This window comes from Camelus ferus, chromosome 35 (assembly GCF_009834535.1).
Source record: "Camelus ferus isolate YT-003-E chromosome 35, BCGSAC_Cfer_1.0, whole genome shotgun sequence".
NCBI lineage: Eukaryota > Metazoa > Chordata > Mammalia > Artiodactyla > Camelidae > Camelus > Camelus ferus.
The window spans coordinates 4,449,472-4,471,407 of record NC_045730.1 but is presented as its reverse complement, the minus strand read 5'-3'; the positions used below and the strand labels follow the sequence as shown (position 1 = coordinate 4,471,407).

Here is a 21,936-nt window from a genome sequence, read left to right as displayed (position 1 = left end):
TCCCTAAACATTCTTAAATACTTTCATTTCATTCTTAAAGAAGTTAAATCTGATTTAACACATAGACAGAATGCAAGCAAGTGTCAAAACATGAATAAGGATGCTAATAACGTAGACACAGAAAGTAGAATTTCTAAATAAGAATTTCTTACCAGACTTTTAAGTTAACTTTATCAGAATGCCTACCAAAATAAAAACACAGGGACGTTCCCTACAATCATGAAATAATTTCTCACATGTCCGTCCCAGAAACCAATAAACTAGATGACAAATATGACAACTACTTAGACAGTATGACTAACGCCATGAAGCCAAAATCTGGGGACGTGAGCTCGTAAGGGTTAAAATAAAAGAACGGCCCTTAGAGTGATGCTGAGAATTGGGGCTTGCAGAAGAGCATTTACAGTGGATTACTAAGCTTCCCAATTCACCAAAGAGGCAAAGTCCAGTAATGCAAGCCTCCTTTGTAGCGAACTAAAAATACATTGTCGGTGGATTTGTCCAGTTTTATGTATAAGCAATACTTTTTTCACCTGAACTAATACTAGTAGTCATATAAGCCCCTTATTGCCACGTGCTGCATTTTTTCTGCTAATCTTCAAGGATTTAGCTTCTTTGCCACATACCTCAGGGCACCAACTGATAAAGCACTAACTCTCCATTTTTCCAGGACACCAGCAGTGCGGCCTTGCAAAAAATGAAAATCGCTCAAGAGATTTAAAGGGGAAATTTATTTTTAAAATCCTGACTTGAAGCAAAGAGGTGGATTTTTAAAAAGCTTATCTATAAAGAATCAGTTTAAATTTAAATTCTATCTTGGAACTCTTTCATGCATTCCAGCTTTAAAGTTTATCTTCTGACAAGGGCTTCCTGCAAAGGTAATGGGCGGCTTTGTCAATATAATCTGGCCAAGTTTTATTTCCTCTTTTTTTTTTTTAATGCTAAACTTCTTTCATTAAAAAAAAAAAAATCTCTATGTGTGTGCTAGGCAGGGTAGCAGCAACTCAGCCGGTGCTACTGCAGATCCCCATCGATGCTAGCATCAGAAAAATGTCCAGAAAGAGCATTGGTGAAAAGCTGAATTTAATAACCAAACATTTTAGATGCTGACATATGACAACTGGGAACCAACCTGTCATCTTTCTTAACATTTAAGGTCTACATGATTTCCATTCAGAAACACAATGTAACCAACATGATAAACTGTTTAAAATATTAAACAGAGAGATTTACAGTTGTGGTCAGCATAATGAGTGGGACCCCCATGAGGACAATGACCCAGGGCTCGGGCTGTCAGCACATGTCCAGTTCATTCATCAGAAGCCCTGGGGATGGCCTTCGGGAAACTTCCATAAATTCAAACGTACTCATTTAAACACTAAGCTACTGGTTTCCTCTTGGAACAGACAGTTATGAGAATCAAAAAGGGAAGATCTCCCCCTTCTTCCTGGGTTATTTTATTTACTAAAAACTCTCCATTTCACTAGTTAATCATGAGAGCTGGTGAGAAATGGCTGGAAACCAGACAACACTACTGTAAACAGAAAGACGGCAGAAATCTTTTGTCAAAGCGCCAGCCGGGAAGACCACTTCTCATTCTCTAAAAAACAAACTGTTTAAGTTCAATAAAAGACTATTTGGGGGCAAATGCCAAGGGGTTTAGGACTGGAGAAACATGAGACATTTCAATTGTCCTGCTGCCTGAAATCCTTCAAGCTTCAAGGACCACCACGGCCTATCCCTTACAATCCAGCAGCTGAACAGGCGCTGTCTGGTCTCTTCAGGGACTGAAGTTTCCTAAAATCACGATGTCCCCTCACCCTAGACTGTGAAACCTTCTCATGCCCTCGTCAGCTCCCATCGTGGGCCTGAGAGGGTCGTGAATAAAGAAAGGGCAATAAAGGACACGGGCTTCAATCAGACAGGCCAGGGTTGTGTCACAGCTCGTCTGTGAATTACTCACCCTCTCTGTGCGCTTTTCTCAACTGTGACAAAGGAGCAGCAGTCCCCGGACCCGTGGTGCCCTCGGCCAGGCCGGCAAGGACCGCGTGTGCGTGCTCAGTCACCCTGACACCCTTCCCTCTCCGGCTGGTTCATGCAGTAGCCAGTGTTACCGCAAATAAAACCACCCACCAGTCCACAGGAGAAGACCTGGGGGGCCCCACTGCAGGAGGAATGAGCTTTTATCTGTGAACAGAGCTCAATTATCCATGGGTTGATTATCAGTGTTCTTGGTTATTGTAAGGAAACGCTGACTGTCACAGCCATCTATTAAATGACACTCAGTGTTTCCTGAGAAGGCAGAAGAGAAGAACTTTTAAATTCAAACATTCTTAGAACAGCTATGAAACTACCGTTTTTAAACAGAGATGAACCATACTTTCTAAGGATGCAGTCTCCTCCTGGTAGTGAACGGGAGGAAGAGACAGTGAACGAGGCCGCAGGTGAGGCCTGGGAAGGCTGGTGGACAACGAAGGACCGGCAGAGCTGGGGCTCAAACCAGGTGGTCTGGCTGCCGAAGCCCAGGCTCCGTGTGGTCCTGTCCCGGGCCTTTCTATCTGGTTGGTGGCGTCATCATTTGGGGGTGACACTCTGCTGTGCCTTCTCGTACTCAAATAAGAGCACAAAGACAAAGTATTTCCAAGTCTGACAGATGGATTTGGGCTTTTCTTCTATATAAGGTCATATGAACCTTCAATTCCACTAACATTTGAGACGTTTTCTTATTTATTTTTTAACTGAAAATACCAAGAGTAAATTTTAATTAAAGCAGTCCTGTAACATTCATTCCAGTCTCAAAACTTTAAACAGGTGGAAGATCAGACGCCTAACCCTGACTAATGCGCATTACTGCCCATAAAGGGGAACTAAAAGGCCGCGTAAATCACCCTAATTTGGATTATTACCACCGCTAGAAAAATGATTTTTCCTTCTGATGTTGCATCACTGAGCCAGGTGCCCTGCATAAATCATTTCACTTAATCTATTTTTAATTTAAATGTTGGAAAGGGTAGTGGTTAAGAACGTCAGTTACAGGAGCTGATGGCCTGAGCTGAAACTGCAGCTCCTAGGAGTCAATCACTTATTAGGGGTGTGACCTTGGACAAATTTGTTAATCTCACTAAGCCTCAGTTTTTTATCTTAAAGTGGCAATAAATTACAGTATCTACCCAACAGCACTGTGAGAAGGAGCTAAACTTATACATAGTGGTTAGCATCTAGTCAATACTCAATAAATGACTACTGTTTGTGGTTTTTTAAAAAGTCTTATCATCTCCTACTTTAAAGATGAAGGATCTAAGGATCAAAGAAACTAAAACACCCTCCTCAGATCTGCCTGCTTCCAGAGCCCAAGCCTCTGTCCACCCACCAGGCAGATTCCCATTTAATTAGTGGTATCTTTGTTGGTTCTTGTATTGGTAAATATGGGTATGCCTGGTAAAAACTTAACAGGTAGGGAAAAGAAGTGTGGAAAGTTGGGTTTTTTCCCCATTAAAAACCAACGCCCTTGCCTGCTGATTGGGGTCAGTGAGCCAAGGGAGTTGCTCCTGTGGGTCAGTCAGGAGGAGCCAGAGGGAGGAAGCCGTGGCCCCTGCTCTTCCAACTGCAGGCGTTTCCTTGGGGCCACTTAGGCAGGCCTTGTTTTGATTTGCACTCACCGTCTTACTTCTGTGGAAATGTAAGACAGTCTCAGAGCCCGTGCAACCCAACTGCAGGAGCACTTCATTCACACATCTGGCTCTATGCTTAGGGAGACTAACTGGGGCTGGAAGAAGAGGAGTCGCTGTTTGAGTTAATATCTCAATTTCTACTCCACGTCAGTGGCGTGCCAGAGGTTACACTACATTCATCCTTTAAGAGCTGCATAAAGGCCTCAAATTGAAAAGGATGCCAAGGAAGCAGAAATAATCTTTAAACACTGTTGCCACAGCTGACTCAGCCTGTCACACACAGGTAAGTCACCAGGGTCCAATGAGGTAGCAAACGCTACGTAGGTTTCTACGGTTTATGGGTTGATTCAAACCGGAATCATAACCTGTCATCCTTCTTTACTGAGCACTTACTTATACGCCAGCAACAGTCCTACGCAGGTCTCAGATGTGATCTCATTTAATTCTCACATAAGCCACCTGCCCACGTTCGCAGGGCTGAAAAAGTCAGGACTGGTTCAACACAGGCTTAACTCTAGAGACAACACTGTTATTAGTAAAGTCCTGATGGCTGACTTGTATACGTTTTTATCCTTTTGTCATTAATCTGATCCATAACCATCGAAACGGATACAAGGCCGGGTTCTTCTGTTAGGTGAAATCTGTGCGACTTACATCCAAGCCTCTGCCTCTGACTGAGACAGTCGGAGGGGCTTGTCTTTCCCAAAGTCAGGGAGACCCTGAGGAAAGGCACGGACAGCTGTTACCATCTAACCTGACGGGCTTTACTCAACATTCGTCATGGCCACTGAACAGCTCCACTGACTCTCCAAGGGTGAGATGGTGATGAAGGTAACAGAGCTCTGTCTGACTGGCTGAGGGCTCAGCTGCCGAGTTACCAGGTACCTGATGGATAAGAGGCTGATAGCTGCCAGGCAAGATCGCTAGCAAGAAACACTTCAAAACAGGAAGTCAGTCTGTGTGTAAATGACCTGGCTCCTGCGGGTTGTGGGACCCTGATCTTGGACAAGTCACTCAGGCTGTTTCTCCTCTGTAATGCTGATAACAATACTGTTGGACCTACATCACGGGTGTGTCAGGAGGAGAAACTAGGGGATGTGGAAGTTGTTTAAAATCTTCCAGGTACTATGGAAAAATAACATAATGATAAAATGATTTCAAAAGGGAAAAAAGTTTAATTTCTGTGTCTTGTTAACTTGCTGACGTTCAGTTATTCGTAGGAGGGTTTCCATTCTACCTCTTTATATTTTAGAAGAATATCCAAGGGGGACAGAGAAAGAGTAAGGTTAGGCAGAAAAATGTGAGACTGGCTAGCCATCTCTGCTTGTCAGCTAGACTAATTTTTCCAGTTAAGTCTGAATTAAAAACACTGCAGAAGTACCGATATGAGAACTGCGGCAGGTCAAACATGGCACATTTTACTATGTGGAACGTGCATTGGGTATTAGCCTGGAGCCAGCCTCTGAGACGGGGCTTCCCGAGGGCAGGAGAGGATCTGCAGGTCTGTATGCAAGGCACCATGAACACTTAGATGCTTTTTAAGAAAGTTTAAAAGGAAGTTTCAAATCAACCAGCCAACCACTGTATCCAAAGAACTGGGGATGGAGGGCAAAGCTATAAAAGCCGAGGTCACACCCAAAGGACTGAGGTCCTGGTTTCTACAAAACTGCAGGCTGTACATTCGCTTCTCCGGCTAGGTTTGATGGAAGCCTGATTTACTTATGTGGTAAAATACCTGGAATTATTTTCTGCCCAACCACCAGGCTGCCAGATCTGCCGGACACTCAGAAACATGTCCTAATCTTATTAAAGCAGAAAACAGAAGGATGAGAGATGCTACAGAAAGTGGCAGACAGGCATAACCATAAATACGTGCAAAAATGGCTCCCTGAAAAGAAAGCTGAGTCGGCGAGGAGCCCGGGGGCCCGGCGGTCCTCTTAGAACAGCGCCTTGGTTCTGCACGCCCTCAGAAAAAAGGATGCGTCTTTGCTGGGTATCTAACATCTGGGTACAAAACAGTATGCAGGAGACTTGATAATTACAAAAGTATTATTCACAGTGGAAGACTACAGATCTCTTTAAACTGCCAGGGATTAGTGTGGCTAATGGAGAGGTGACAATCTGACTCCATCAGGCTACGAATTTTTAACGTTTCCCAGTGTACGGGGGGCGGATGACAAGTTTACGAGTTAGAGTTAACCTTAAATTGGGCCAGCACCTTACAAACCTGCTTGCGGTTACGCTGCGGGCGACTGACGTGGGAAACAGCCAGCCGGCCACGGGCTACGACCCCGCGTTTCAACAGGACTCGGGGCCGCCCGGCCCCCGAGGGCAAAGCGCTTACTTTTTCGTGCTTGTGTTTCTCCTTCTCTTTCTCCCTCTTCTCCCGCTCTCTCTTCTCCTTCTCCCGCTCCTTCTCTTTCTTCTCCTTCTCCTTCTCCCTCTCCTTCTTCTTCTTCTTCTCCTTTTTGTCCTTTTTCCGCTCCTTCTCCTTGGGCCGCTCCTTCTCTTCGAACAGCTTCTCGGGCAGCACGGGCGCCAGCGCGGGCAGCGCGGCGGGGCCGCGCGCGGCGGCCGCGGGGCTGAGCAGCGGCAGCGCCGCGTCCTTGGCGGGCAGGGCCAGCGCGCCGGGCGCGGCCCTGGCCTTCTCCTCCCGGCCCTTCTCCTTGGCGCGCTCTCGGTCCCGCCGCTCCTTGTCCTTCTTGCCCCTCTCTCGCTCCTTCTTCTTGTCCTTGTGCTTCTCCCTCTCCTTCCTCGCAAGGCCGTCTTTCAACCTCACTTTGGGGTCAGGGTCCTCAAAGTCTCTGATCTTAAACTTATAGGGGTCGGACTCCTCGTCTTTGAGAAGCTCCTTCCAGGGGTACCTGGCTTCCTTGCCGGCCTCCCTCTCTCGCTCCCTCTCCTTCCCTCGCTCCTTCTCCCGGCCTTTCTCCTTGCTTCTGTCCCTGTCCCGCTCCTTGTCACGCTGCTTCTCCTTCTTTTTCAGCTTCGTCCTCAGCTCCTTCTTCAGCTTCTTTCTGACGTCGGCGGAGGACGGCGGCCGGGGCTTCTCCTCGTAGGCCCTGTGCGCGGGCTCGGGGGTGGGGGGCGAGGCGGAGGGCGAGGAGAGGTAGGGGAAGCCGGGGGCCGCGCTCGGGGGCGCCGCCAGCTTGGCTTTGCGCACCACCTCGTCGATGGAGGCATCCATCGTCCAGGAGTGGTCGGAACTGGAGGTCCCGCCGGCAGGAGGAAGCGGCGTGGCCCCCGCTTTGGAGAAACTGTTCGAGGCGGCGGCGGCCTTGGGCGCAGCGCACTCCGAGCCCGAGATCCTCTTCGGGCTGGTAAAAATGTCTCCCTCGGATTCCGACCCAGAAGAAAACTCGAAGGGGTCCGGTTCCCGCTCGGCACAGGCGCGGGCGATCACGGCGTCGATGGAGGCGTCGATGGTTTTATCGGTCACGACAGCCTTTTTCGGGGGGTTCTCGCTGTTCAGTTTCCCGGCGTCGGGGGGCGCCTGGGCTTGTTTTACCTGAAGGGTCTCTTTACTGCTTTTTTCGCTCAGCGTAGCTGAAGGAGTCCTGTTTGGCGTTTCAGGTCGGACAGGTGCCTGGGGAATGTGAGTCATGACCTTGGGGCTCTTGGGGCTCTTGGGGCTCTTGGAACGTCCGGGAGATTTCTTTTCTTTGGATACAGTTTTTGGGGACCGAATAGGACTTCCGACCACTGCTGGGGACGCAGCCGTCTTAGGAGATTTCGTCTTCTGTCCCGGAGAACCCGTTTTCGTCTTCGCTTTAGGTGTAAACGACTTGGCTTCTAAGGGTTTTGCGGTTGGCATCTGTGACTTTGCCACCGGAGCCAACATCGGGGGCTCGGGCGACGGAGGGGCGAGGTCCGTGCTGTCCTGCACGTGGACGGGAGACAGCATGGGGGGGATCTTCTGGGGATTTATCGAGCTGAGCGGCTCCCGAGCCTCCAGGAGCACGACGTCCAGGGTCTCCCCTTTCGTGCTGAGCAGGCGTGGCCGCTTCATAGCGGGCATCTCTTCAGCTTCCGGACTGTCCAGCGGCCTCTTACCCAAGAAGTTCTCATCGTTAATAATTTCCTCCTCCTCCAGTTCATCGTCTTCTTCCAAGGGAACCTGCATGGCCTCTGCGGATGTCCCCCCATCTGTGGGCACCTGCTCTTCCTCTTCTTCTGGTAAAGGAAGACAAAAGAGGTGTTAATAGAATATCAACAAACGAACAAACAAAACCCGGGAGATAAAATCAATGCTTCAAACATGACTCTAGGAGAGAAAGGAAACGACTGATGGTTTAGAGAGTAAGGCAGCAGGTTTTCTAGGATCTTCCAAACCTGCGTGCTGTCCTTCTCTGAGGCTGGCCGTCAGTGATGGCAGAGACAGATGGGTTTTGGTTCAAGGGGTGTGGCCGATTTGCAGGACTTAGGAGTTGGCTAGGTAGCTCCTGTCTGCCCTCGGCTTCGTTAATGGATTATTTTCCCGACTTGACTAAATTCTGTCCTTCTCTCCTCTTCCTCTTGTGTACGTGCATGCGTGCCCACACACCCACACACACAGCCCCCACACACCCACCCACACCCACACAGCCCATACACACACGCCCCTCTGAAAACCAAGAAATGGGTTATTACACGACTGCTGTCCTCAGAAATGACAGAGAGGCATCCTTTTATTTTTATTTATTTTTTTAAAGAACTTTTATAACAAATTTTAACTCTTGGAGTTTGAAAACTGTAAACCTCCAACCTGGACGCAATTCACACGTACTTATGTCTTCTGTTTCGCCTGCCTGAGCTCGGCCACTTTGAGAGGCAGCGTGCTGAGACGAAACCCACCCGGACTGGGCAGCGGAAAGATGGACTTTCAGCTGGCACGTGAGCACCACGGAGCAAGGCCTCAGGCGGCCTCTGAACCTCTCTGAGGCTGTTTTCTGATCTTTCAAAAGGAGCTAATGTTACTTGCCTGGCCTACTTGACTGAGATGCCGTGGGATCTGATTCTTTCTTTCTCCACATGTTGACTAAGCACCCACCAGGCATGACGCACAATGATAAAGGCTGGAAGAGCTGCTGGAATAAGGCGGAAATAAATCATGACCTAAAGGAGCTTACAGTTTGGCAGGAGACACCAGGTGTGTGCACGGCACACAGGGAGCGGTTAGTACCATGAGGCAGAGCCCGTGCTGGAGCGGTCCAAGAGAGACACAGGCTGCCTCGATGGCAGAGCTCTGGGGAAGACCTGACCAATTATGTAGCACTTTTTTTTTTTGGATGCAGATGCATTTATTTCCCTGTAGGATTATTTCCTCATGTTTGAGAAATAAGCCATGCCCTCTGCCACCATTTTCTTAGCCTTTACTCAAAGCTCAGTAATGGGTACCACTTTGGCTATTTGGAGGTGGGGAACGGTAAAGTCCAGGATGAAGGAACAGATGATGCAGATATGGGGGTGTGCACATAGCAAGCTGTGTAAGAACCGGGGAATAATCTGTCTGGAAAGTAGGCTGCAGGGTGGGAAATAGTAGAAAGCAAATGTAGCAAGCTTACACCCACATACTAGGGGTTCTGGATTCCGGAAAAATGAACATGATCTTTATTCTCCTGGTGGTTTAGACCTTGTAAAGATTTTTAGACAAGGGAGAAAAATGACTGGGGTATATGTTAGCAGACTCATTCTGGCAGGAACACATATGATGGATGGGAGGAAATGGATACTAATGGAGAGGTGACAGGTTAGGGGTGATGAAATGATGTAGGTAAGTGACAATAAGGGTCTGAACTAGAACAGCAGTACTGAGTAAGAGGTAGATGATATTTTGAAGACAGAATGAAGAGAATCTGATGAATGATTAGGTGTAAGAGTGGAGGAAGGATTCAAACACAGTTTTAAGGTTTTGAGCCCTGGGGAGTGGGAAATGCAGTCATTAACATAAAGAGGGAATAAAGAAATAGAGGAGGAAGATGATTATTCATTAGCTCAACCCCTGGAAATACACTGAAGGTCAGAAAAGAGGACAGGGTTGGTGGGTGTGTGTATGAGAGAGAGGAGAGAGAGGTCTTTGTTGAGATAAATGAAATCACCATGATGGACCGGATCAGCAAGGGAGCAATGGGGGAGTGAGGTGTACACACTAACGGCTGCCTACACACAGACAAGAGGAGGAACTGGAGAAACACACGGGGATCAGGAGATGTCACGAGATCAAGGGAGTGAGAGTTTTAAAGGGGGGGACTAGGAATGAAGTCCAGTGTTTACAAGGTCAAGGAGAATGAAGGTGCCCAGTGGAAGTCACTCCACAGGAGCACTAAGGGGAGAATGGGGGATGAACGATGTCATGTACACGAAAGCACTTTGTAAACTACAGCGAACAAGACAAATTCGAGACACAGTTATTGCTACTGTCTCTTGAGAACAAGACCATTATCCGTCCAGGCGCCAGAGTCAGAACCCTCACTCCGGGCTCCTCCTTCCTCTCTTTCTCCTTAACCGAATTGTGAGCAGTTTTCTACCACGTTCCCTCCAATGTGCCTTCCCCACTGCTACTGTTAGTTCAGGTCCTCAGCGCCTCTTCTCTGGGCCACTGCGCAGCCTTCTATAGGGCACCAGACAAGTCAGAGCAGCGTCACTTCAGAAAGAGTCCCCTTAAAGCATCAGTGCAGGGTCCAGTCAGGGAATACCCTAGGGTTGGGCTCTGCCAAGTTCAGAAAAAAATCTCAGTCTCCTTTCTGAGTCAACCATGGGAGTTCCAAGTAAGCTGACAGGATGACCTCATTAGAAATCCTGGGAGCTGAAGGAGACGGTAGAATGCCAGAGTGCAGATTACAATCTCTTCTTTCAAGATAGCACACACGATCCTGCCTCCAGTCCCACCTGCTCCAGAACCATCCTCCACATCACCTTACGTGATCGTCTGGAAACACAAATCTGAGTGTGTGGCTCTCCATCACCCTCCACTGGTCCCCAGAGCACCCGTCGCAGAAGGCGGCCCTTAGAGCCTGCGGCTTTTGTGGAACCCCTTCTGAGGCGCTGCACAGTAGAGGTGGGGTCCCCCAGTGTCTGGTAAATGCAATAGTTACCCCTAAGGTTATTTCACATGCTAAGCTTCCACAAAAAGCCCTCTGTTACGAGGCTAAATCGTGTTGAAAGCCATTATTCTGACATACACAAATCCAGTTTCCCCAGCACAGCCTAGAGGCGCTCCATCATCCAGCTCAGTAATTAACCTCACCTTTCCCGTGGGTCCTGAGCACTCTACCTGTCCCCCCACAAGAACTTAACATGCGGTTCCTCAAGTCATAGCCCGTCCCACTTCCGTGCCTTTGCCCAAGAAGCTCCCTTTGCCTAGACACCTCTGCGCTCCCGCCACTTTGGTGACCATCTCTTCTTGGTCTCCGATCCCAGGTTCCCTCTCCCGTGACACTTTTTCTTAGCAGGTAGAAACGGCCACCCCGGCTTTTGGGCTGTACTGGATCCCAGCTAGCCAAGCAACATAGAAAGTCCAGAATATTTACTGTCTGGCCCTTTACAGAAAAAGCTTGCTGACTCCTGTCCTGGACCGACTCTGTCTGGATAATCCGAATACTTCTTTTTGTCCCTGTCTTTATCAGCATGACAGGAGGGGCTTCAAATCTGCTTAACTGCTAACAGGTAAACACGAAAAAAATCAGAAAGAAGCCAGCTTTAGGATGTCTTCCAAGTGATTGAATGCAGAACTTCAGAATACTTATTGCTGATATCCTTCTAAATTCAGAAGACCCCCATCTTCTGCAGGGGTTTGTAAATCCCAGCGATGCCCACGCAGGGAGAGAAGGGGAGCTCGGGCGGCGGAACGGGTCCCTGGAGCAGCGGAGGTGAACCTTTACCTCCCAACTCTGGAGGCTCGTGTGGATCCAGACCAGCTCGGGGTGAGGGGCAGACACGCTGGCGGACAGAAGGGTTGCTCTGACTTAAGCGGTCCCCAGGAAGGGAACTCCGCGGACAACTAATAGGACACTGACAGTCCCCCAGATGGAAGGCCTGTTTAAGAGCGAGAATAACTCGACCATCTGGGTTTCTGCACAGTGTGTTTAAGACAGTGCCACTGTGCTGGTGTGCAGTTCTATCAAATTGGACCTGGAGAGATGATCACCACATAGGCACCGGCACTGGAGGCAGTCAGTCCGGCTGGACTGCTTTCCTGCAGATCCTTTAGAGAACAGATCGGCTCGTCTGTAATGTGGAGCTCAACTACCTAGGAAAAATAATCTAAAAATCAATGGTGGTTGCTTACTTTTAAGTGAAAAAAAAAAAAAATTTTTAACATAAAGCCTGATTCAAAGTGGGTCTCTGCAAGCTAGGAGGGGCTGTTCTGTTTTTGTCTTTTTATTTTTATCGTTTATTTTCATGTTTTAGTTCAAGTTCCTGCTGTTAACTTGCTGTCTTTGTTCTTCTGTCTGCGCGCCCCTTGTCTCCTTCATGGTTTTACCACGTTTGTATGTGGCTGGCTAGTGTCTGAACTCGAGTTTGTACTGTGAGTAGACTGCATCGCTCTGCAACGTTCTTCAGCTTCTTCACCCAGTGTGTGGCTCTGAGATTCACCTCTGTCGGTGCAGGTAGCTGTGGTGCGTTCATTTTCACTGCTGTAAAATGTACCACGCTTATTAATCTGTTCTCCTGGTGTTAAAGGTTTCCACTTGAGTGAGTATGTTTTATTTTTAAAATATTACAAAATTCAAACTATGACTGATCTAGCTCATGCCTGCTCAGACACAGACTCACGCACAACGACTGCCAGGTTTCCACCACGTGAGTTATTTTAATTCTAGGTTCTAAGAGTTTGGAATAAGATAAATATGTGATGGCTACTGAACAGTTTATCCTTTCCGTCACCCAAGCCCCCACCTGCAGGTTAATTTCAGTGTGACAGCTGAAGGTGAATGGCAATGGAGTGTTCCTTGTGTGAATGTATGTTCACTGAGCGCAACTCACCTCAGAGTGGTTTCTAGCATTTTCCTATACTCATCCGTGGAAACACCTTCACTATAAATAGCATTATCATTTGGTTAACAGAAGTTTAATATTACAAGATACTTGACCTCTTGATATGTTCTTACATAAAGGTGTAAAAAATAGTTTAAAAAAAGTTTTTGGAGTCATAGCTCTTTCTAATTTAACACAAATATAGACAAAAAAGTAAAAGCTGAGCTCCAAAGTCAAAAGGACGACGCTATGACATGAGAAATATTTTGAATATTTTTATTTCTAGAGAACTAAGAACTCATCGTCTACTGTTTCAATATTTTTAAACTGGAGGAAAGGACTCTTCTGTATCCACGTGACAAACACATATTGCGGAAAAAACTAGTTCAAGGAAAACTACTGTGAAATTTCAGCTTCAAACGTCTTAGTGCTTCAGTTCCTCAAGCCAGAGGATGGGCACATTCCAGCATCACTCACCTTGTGTGGACAGTGAAGATTAGTTGCTGATTAGAGTTAATAAGCATCCAGACTACTAAATAATAACCCTGATCAGTAACAGAGATACATGCTGTGAAGCTGATCTTGCAATCCTTTTTGAGAAGATTTAAAAAACAACCCTCTTCACTATAATCTCTCTAAAACCATGTAACAGTGCAAGTCCAGAGTTCGCACCTGCGGGTCAAGGGGACATCCCCACAGCCATCCGCCCTAATAACTCCATCCTGCAGTGAAAGCGGTCTTGAGCTTAGGGGAGACTTTTTAAGGATAACAGATATTTTGATAAGATAGGCTACTTCTGTAGAAGTGTTAATTAACGGTCATGCTGCTAAAGTTATGGATAATAAGGAATTCTTCACGAAACTGTGTTTTCTTTTCTGCCTGTGTTAAAATTTGGCTAAAGTGAACAGTGATAAGACTTTGATTATGCTTTGTGTGAGAATTTATTAAAAATTATGATATTTGTTATAACTGGTTACTAGCACAGTCATTCATCAAAGACTACCGTAATAACTCCTATACTTCTAGGGGAGGAAAAAAGACACTAAGAAAAAAGACATATGGAGAACCTCCTAAACCAGTGTAGGAACCCCTATTTTTTTTTAATGTTAAGTTACTGGTAAAGGTTCACGTCCACTACCAATAACCTTATTCTTCATATAAATTGACTCAAAAGTGAATATGACAACTCAGTCTAAAGGGAAACCTGATGTGTTAAAAAATAACTCTTCATTCTGCCAAATGGATTCTATAATATAAATGCATATACAGTGACACCTTTTCATTTGTCAAAAAAGGGAAACAACAGGAAATAATATGAGTAATTCAGCACAAATTTATCACCACAGTTAGAAATACAATTTAAAATATATTCCACTGGGGGCAGAATATCTCAGCACAAGGTATATTGAAAAAGAGGGAACCAGAGGGTATCTCTAAGGTATCTTTTCATTCAAAGCATCAGTGATTTCAAGTCCACACCTGATTGTCAAGTTATACTTATAATTTGAAATAATTTTGAACTTACAGACAAGTGGTAAGAGTAGGAGAACTGCCCATAAACAGCCTTTGCCCAGACTCATTAAAGGAACATTTCCCTCCATGCATTAATGCACAACAGCTGTCAGATTCTTTTAATTACATGTAAGAAATAAAACGGATCCATGTTAATGTCCCTCTTTAAAAAAAACTTCATGAATGTGGACAAGAGTGGAGAAGACACTATAAAGTCTGTTCCAATTTTCCTTCATGAATGACACCCATAAATCACCCACACTCCCAACATTTCCAGAGCAGTAATGAGAACAACATGCTTAACACTTCTCCAACAAAACCGAGACAAGGCACTGAGGTCTAAACACACCACAGGGATTTTTAGGGGTTAGTTCTAAGCTACCATAAATATTGACTTAGAATAAAGTATCTTTCTAACTAGAATAATACATGTCTTTAAAGAAACACCACAGTCTGAAGAACTCATGGACATGAGGGAAAAAAGGAAATGGTCTGCACAGGCGGGGCAGCTTTCTCCCTCATTAACTGCGCAGGTGCGCGCAACTTTAAGATTCAGCGGCATGACCTCAAGCAGAAATGTACTTGTGCTTCTGAACTTTAGGAGGACAATTAAATGCTATCTGCATATATTTCAACAAAAATTGAATGTATTCAAAGCTAGATTTCCTGTAATATTTTTGAAATATACATGCCAAAATTAATTTCTAGCAATGATGACACAAACTTGCGTATTGTCTTATTACTTTATGCGTACTAATGTTTTATAATACATATGAAAGGATTCATTTAAAATGCACTTTTTTTTTTCAAAAAACACTTTTCCACATTCGGTATATTTATTGTAACCAGTTCCCTGAAGTGACTCAATACTATGTACCTTCATTCATTCACTCCTTACTCATCCATTCGTTCATTCACCTATTGAGTGCCTTCTGAATACTGCTGCAGCAAGCCCCATGTTAGACCCCAGGAACATGAAGTCAAGTAAGACACACTCTCCTGTCCTTAAGCATCAACCACATCCCATGGCCATCAGTTCAGGTGCTGGGCAGGGATCGGTACAAGGTACATCCATAGCCACTTCCAGGGACGTGACGACAGAAATCACAGCGTCGACTAGAGGAAACTGGATGGAGACGACACCTGGCATCTGTGACCAGTGCCACCGTTCCGCCCAGCATAGCCTGGTACCTGCTTGGACCTAAGTTCTCTCATCTGCAAAATCCAGTATTGACATCCAACTCCTGCTTCTAAGAAGCGAAGGTTGTTCTTCTTAGGGCCATTTCTACATGCACAGGATGATCTACAGGGCAGGACAGAGCTGCTTCCGCCCCTAAAGTTCTCACTGACCACAAGCCACGGTGCCTGGCATTCTGACCACTCGATTGCTGTCTTGGACAAGGGCAGTATCTTTAAAATGCTGCTGCCAAAGTATTTTTCAGACTGTACAGCTAGCAAATGAACGATTCTACCCTCCTTTTTGAGGTAAGGAGACTCTGAGTAAATGGAACTTCAGTGAAGTAATCGGATGGAATGCTGAGGATGGAGAGGGCTTGGAACACAGGGTACCACCAGGAGGGTCAGGCGCAGGTGGGATGCTGCTGTGAGGAGGGGTCTGGGACAGCTGGAGAAGGACAGGCAGACACTGGACTCCTGGGAAAGTCAGAAGAGCAGCAATAGAGACAACTTATTTCATATAAACAAGGCCCTACTGTCTAGCACAGGGAACTGTATTCGATACCTTGTAACCTGCAATGAAAAAGAACATGAAAACGAGTATCTGTATGTATATGTATGACTGAAACATTATGCTGCTCACCAGAAATTGACACAGCACTGTAAACTGACTATACGTCAATTAAAAAAAAGAAGAAACATTCAACATTTTATCACTTAGTTCCAAATGAGGCCAAAAACATTTTTGCATTCCATCTACGTCCCCTCATAAAATATGTTTAATACTGTCCTGTCTATAAGATGACTGAAATCAGACCCTTAAAACACAACTCAACATGTAGAGGGGGTAGGTATTTTTTAAGTAAACTTATTTATTTAAAAAAAAATGAAATTACTAGCAAAGACAAGACAATTAGGCAATGACAATTCACACAGCACAACTGATCAATAACACGATAAATTAACAGCAGAGCGAGGATGATGTGTTTTAAATACCTAGATACACACTGACCTGCGAAAAAGCACTGTTTCACGAACATTCTGCACAATAAAAAACTAAAATGCTATATAAGCAAGCCAACCTGAAATGACACCTAGCATTATAAATGGCCTAATCTATATGTTAATACCGTTGTATCACATAACTGCAGCAAGACCAAGATAACAATATGACTTTGGGGTTTCTATGACTACATCATGGGGGAACGTGCTGCAGAGGGCCAGCTGCTGACACTGCACAAGCCCTGTGAGTGCTGCTTTTTGGTTATTTATGATATGATTTATGATAACGACAACATCTCCTATTTTCTCTCCCCCTCAGATACAATAAATTGCTATCGTTAATCACCCTTCTCGGTGCAGCTATGATTACAATAACATAATAGGGCCAAGCTACGGTAATAGTGTGGATTTTTTTTTTTTAAGAAATAAATACAAGGAGATCTCTTCAGACAATGTCAATATCTCTAATATTTTAATCATCTTCCTTTAAGTCTTTCAGAATAAATTCTATTACAACTAAGACTCTATACCCAGGATGTAAGCCCTTCGTGCAAATCATATTCATGATCCAGCACCAGACATTCACAAACCACCACTCCTGTGATTTTCTGAAACTGACCACAACAGTAAGACTACGCATAGGACATGCTTTCTTTTTCCCAGACAACGGTGGTTGTTCCCTCCTGCACTGATGAGACTAAACTTACTGCTCTTCTTCCCTCCCCAGAACTAGACAAACTAGGCAGATCAGTCATTTGTCTACAGATGGCAAAACAGCAGAGAAAGAAGAAAGACTTTGCCATCACGCAGACACGTGCGATCTGCCTTTGCCCCTTGCTGGCTAGGCAGTTGCTTCATCTCTCTGAACTTCAATTTCCTTTCATGACAATTTGCATTAACAGCTAGTTAAGTGCTACCTCTTTGGCTTTTGAGTAACAGTAAGAAAAAGTAGGTGAAGAATTCAGCAAAATGCTTAATAAATGAGTCAGAGCATTAAAAAAAAAAGGATTTTTTTTCCCCTCCCTGCATCTATGCCCTTTTGATTGGCTACTGCAGATCTTGGCAAGAGGTGGTGCCTACTTGATGTGGGAGGTCACGTGACTTGCTTTGGCAAATATGACATAAGCAGAGGACTGAGGGGGAGGGTAGAACTCAGTGGCAGAGCACGTGCTTAGCACGCGTGAGATCCTGGATTCAATCCCCAGACCTCCATTAAAAAATAAAATAAAAAAAGCAGAGGACTGAAGACTACCTGCGTACTGGAGCTTGCCCCACTGCTGCTCTTGGGAAACTTGCAACCACCCCGGTGTCAGTGAGCCCAGGCTAGCCTGCTGGCTGGTGAGAAGTGCCCGGCTCAGAGCTCCAGTCAAACTGTCAGACGTATGAGTGAGGCCACTGATCACCAGCTGACTGCAAATGTACAACCAAGCCCCGCCAAACCCAGCAAAAGAACTCCACGGCTGAGCCAACCCCAAGTGCCAAGCCCCAGGACTGTGAGCGAGTCAACGGTTGCTGTTTAACCCACTGAACTTTGGGGTGGATAGCTACACAGTCACATGTTAACCATGTATTCACATGTACACGTACCATGGATTCGTGCTGTCTGTGGGGATTATGTTGTCAAGGTGCTGTGAACACTGAATTAGTAGAAACTGAATCGCGGCTCCCAGAGGAAATACGAGGTTAGGTTCCTATGAGGCTCTGGTCACAATATTTTTGTCAGTAGACCAATGCAGACTTTAAACTTTCTATTTAAAGACACCTCACTTAATAGATAGTTGATTCATTAACAGTGAGCGCACAGCCCAGTGATCGTGCCTGCGCGGAGCTGGTCTGTCGTCTCCATAAGGCACATCGCAGCCTTCTCGGCCTTAGGGACACCAGCCAGTGTCATGCTGGGTGTCGCTTCAAATAGCAACATCACTGACAAAAAGCAAAAACTGCGAAAAGCTTGACGACATATAGACCATGAAAGTATGCTTGCGGACAGTATGAGTTGAAACAAGAAGGCAGAGTGTCACCTTGTTTGGACTCAGCTAGAAATTTTGTGCCCCTCTGCACCTGCCAGGGAATGACTGGGAAGGGACCACGGGCACTGATTTGGGAGTTACAAGTACAGGCTAGCCGGCAGGCGACATCACAGACACGGAACCCGCACATAATGAGGGTCGGCTACGTATAATTAGATGCATAGAAGCTTACCAACATCGAATATTTTTATGGACTACTGATTTCAAAGAAAAGATGTGACTTGAAAAGTAATTCCAGTCATCAAAAGGTATTTAATAAGAAGACTAAAAGTGCCTTAATAACTATAAGTTTGCCACCATACCCAGCAAGACATTTTTCCAAATCCAAACTGGGACGTATTCAGTTTAAATTCAGAGAACCAGCAATGGGCAGAACTTTCTGCTCAACTACATGGTCCTTCTCTGCATTTCTGGAACGTACCAGGTTCTTTCCCTTCTCGGGGTTTTTACACCCACACATTCCGCTCCTCTCAGCTAGGAACACACTTCCCTTTGTTAACTTCATGCTTGTCTCTTACCCTTTACGTCTTAAGCTTAAGCACTGCCTTCTCACAGAAGTGTCCTCTGGTCACTCCCTACCTCTAAAATAAGGAGTTAGAATTTCTAACTGTTTGATTGTTAGTGCATTTTAAAAGTCTATTTCCCCAACTAAGCTTCACTAAGACAGGAACCATGTTTGCCTTTAGCTGCAAAGCAACCATCACAGGTCAATACACAATATTTTCTTCAGCAGTACTACTACTGGAAAAAGAAAGAAACTATTTTACCATATTTCTGTGATTCTAAGTTGTTAAAATGTGAAAAAAAAGTGTACATCTCTGAAGTCGCAATTTTTAAAATTCTTCTTGTCTCTGCTGGACAAGTGACAGCAGGGGAGCAGTCACGGCCGGCCTGGGGGTGAACTTGATCATCATTCCTGGTAGCGTGAATGGACAGAAACCATTTAGAAATTTGGAGGTGGGGGTACAGCTTAGTGGTAGAGTGCACGCCTAGCATGCATGAGTCCTGGGTTCAATCCCCAGGACTGCCATTTAAAACATAAAGAAGTAAATAAACCTGACTACCTCCCCCACCAAAAAAAAAATTGAAGAAATATTTGTTCTGTGCAGTTAAAAAGAAGCATCTTGTACAATAAGAAAGAATTGTTCCCTCAACTAATGGGCAGCACAGCCTTTCCCCTCAGCGGTACGTAAAAGAATGGCGCCTCTTATGACTGACGGCTTCTTAGGATCAATGGGATACGACAGTGCTTCCAAATTACTACTAAACGCTTACTGTGCTCCTTCTCTGCAATACAGAGGAACTGCTTGAGTTATTAAAGCAACATTAAACTGGACACACCTAAAATCCAAGGGTCCAGATGATCTTCTGCACAAGCACCTGAGGGAGGAGCGAGCTGGGGCAAGGCCAGGCTGCGGGAACAGGAGGGAAGGGAAGGCGGACTGGCTGGAGGTGACGGTGGGCGGAGGAGCAGGACCGGAGCAGCCACAGTCGCGCCTTCCGGGGTCTTAGCTCAAGAGGGAGCTTGATCAGAAGAAAGCAAAAGCCCGAGGAAGGCAGGAGAAGACGGCTGCGGGGAGGTCTCAGAATGCTCAGCGTGCAGATGAACAAGAGAAACGATTCGATGAGGCAAACAAAAGAACCAGAAAATCACAGTTCTTTATTCCACGCGTGTGGAAGAAAAGCAACAGTCAAACGAAACTTAAATAGACTGGCTGGACTGAAAACCACCACACCCAATGGGAAACCAGTTATCATGTGAAGCGACAGACACAGAAAAGGCCACCGAGCACGCGTGATCAGCATCGTTCGCCCACTTTTCCACGGTGAAGCAACAGACGCGCGTCAGAGGCCAACGCGCTTAAGGAAAGGCTGTTTATCTTTGAGATAACACCTTATTCCATTTTGCAGTTTACTGCCCTAAAAATAAAAATAAGGTAAAAAAAATCACAACTGCAAGGGGGGTGCGGGGGGTCCACAGAAGCCATGAATGCATGATGAGACCCACCCCTTCCAGAAAGATTACAGCTGCATTCACGCTGTTGGATGCTACATCTTCCTACTGCACAGACCCCGAGGGGGAGAGCAGATACACTTTTAGCCAGACCTTCATTCTAACGCAAGACTGTCCCCGCGCTCTAAATGACCTTGACAAAATTCGGGAAAAAATACCTCAAGATGCGGGGCTCTCAAGCTATTTTAGAATTAGCTCTGAATAATTGTCCCACAATATGAGTTTCTTGATTAATTGCTTAAGATAAGGCCTCCTTTCCGTGGCTGGCCTCCAGTGGCTCCCTCTAGTTCCCATAATCACTTCTGTCTCATTCTTCTAAACCCTGGAAGGCTAAGAGAAAAATCAGAGATACACCAATTCCATTACTTGAGGATTAGCTAAGAGATAACCCTTTGTATTCCATTACTGACCATTATTTGAGTAATTATTCAATAACCACCGTACGTTTGAAAGATGCACTAATTGTTTTTGGAGGCTCACTCCCACTTTGTGCCCGGCGAGTTGTGAATGTCATGTTCTGTAACACTGCACATCTACGTTTGGGTCACATGAGAAAACGACTAGTAACTTCTACTGCATTTCATTTCTCTTTGATTTCCTTTCCTACATGAAAAGTAAAAGCCAAAACAAGAATAATTAGTCTGCTGAAGGTCTTACTAATTAGAAAATTAGGACTCTATTTTTGACCAGATTTATGTCTTGCAAGAGTCAAACTTCTGCATAATTTAGACAGAAAGTTGGCAGGGGATGGTGGTTCCATCTAATTTCAGCAAAATTAGTATTCAGCCACCTGAAGTTTTGGCAGTATTCCAGTATGTTTATCCAAAGCAGTAAATAGACAGAAAATAAAAGAAAATTAACAATCATGCCTAAATAAGTTAGTTTCCCTCTTTACCTCCTCTCTTCTCTCTCTCACGTGAACATCCAAAAAAAAATGAGTGAATAATTTTAAAAATCTGTTTCTTGAGTGTATTCATGGTTTTGTATTCTCTCCTTAATATCAACTGCAGATAGAACAAGAAAACCCACCCCATTTTCAAAGTACAAAGAATCCTAGAACTTACAGTAAGCCGACTCAGACATAGTCTACAGAGGGGTAATATTTTTTTTAATTACTTACCCTCCAAATAAAGCAAATCAGTTACCTCAATTCTTGACTACCTTTGCTAACAGACAGAAATGACAGAGACAGGGATTCCGAATTTACTAGAAATTGGGGGGAGGGTACAGCTCAAGTGCTAGAGCGCATGCTCAGCATGCACGAGGTCCTGGGCTCCATCCCCAGCACCACCGTTAAATAAATAAATAAGCCTAACTACCTCCCTCCCCCCTGCAAAAAGTAATAATAAAATTAATAAAATTTTCAAATTTACTAGAAACTGCCTCCTAATGGAAAGCTGGAAACCCACAGCACTGGTTTTCCTTAACTTCAGCTCCTCCTAGAACTCCAGTTGGCATCAGAAACAAAGCCAAGGGGCACAGATCGTGCATTTCATACTTACTGAGCACCTACCATCTGCAACCTTTGAGCTCAGAGAAAATTGGCAAGTATTTATTCTTCGTGGCCACATTAAGT

General features: G+C 45.3%; 1 protein-coding gene across 4 annotated transcripts in view; it reads right to left on the bottom strand.

Moving 5' to 3' along the window:
- Positions 1 to 21,936, bottom strand: part of TAF3 (TATA-box binding protein associated factor 3) — a 126,443-nt gene that overhangs the window by 27,436 nt on the left and 77,071 nt on the right. For 2 of the 4 annotated variants that reach the window (XM_032473802.1, XM_032473805.1), the window contains one exon: positions 5,899 to 7,844. In XM_032473802.1, the coding sequence (XP_032329693.1) occupies positions 5,899 to 7,844 (1,946 nt within the window). The remainder of the gene's footprint in view (positions 1 to 5,898; positions 7,845 to 21,936) is intronic. The other 2 variants (XM_032473803.1, XM_032473804.1) reach the window with 2 other exon arrangements.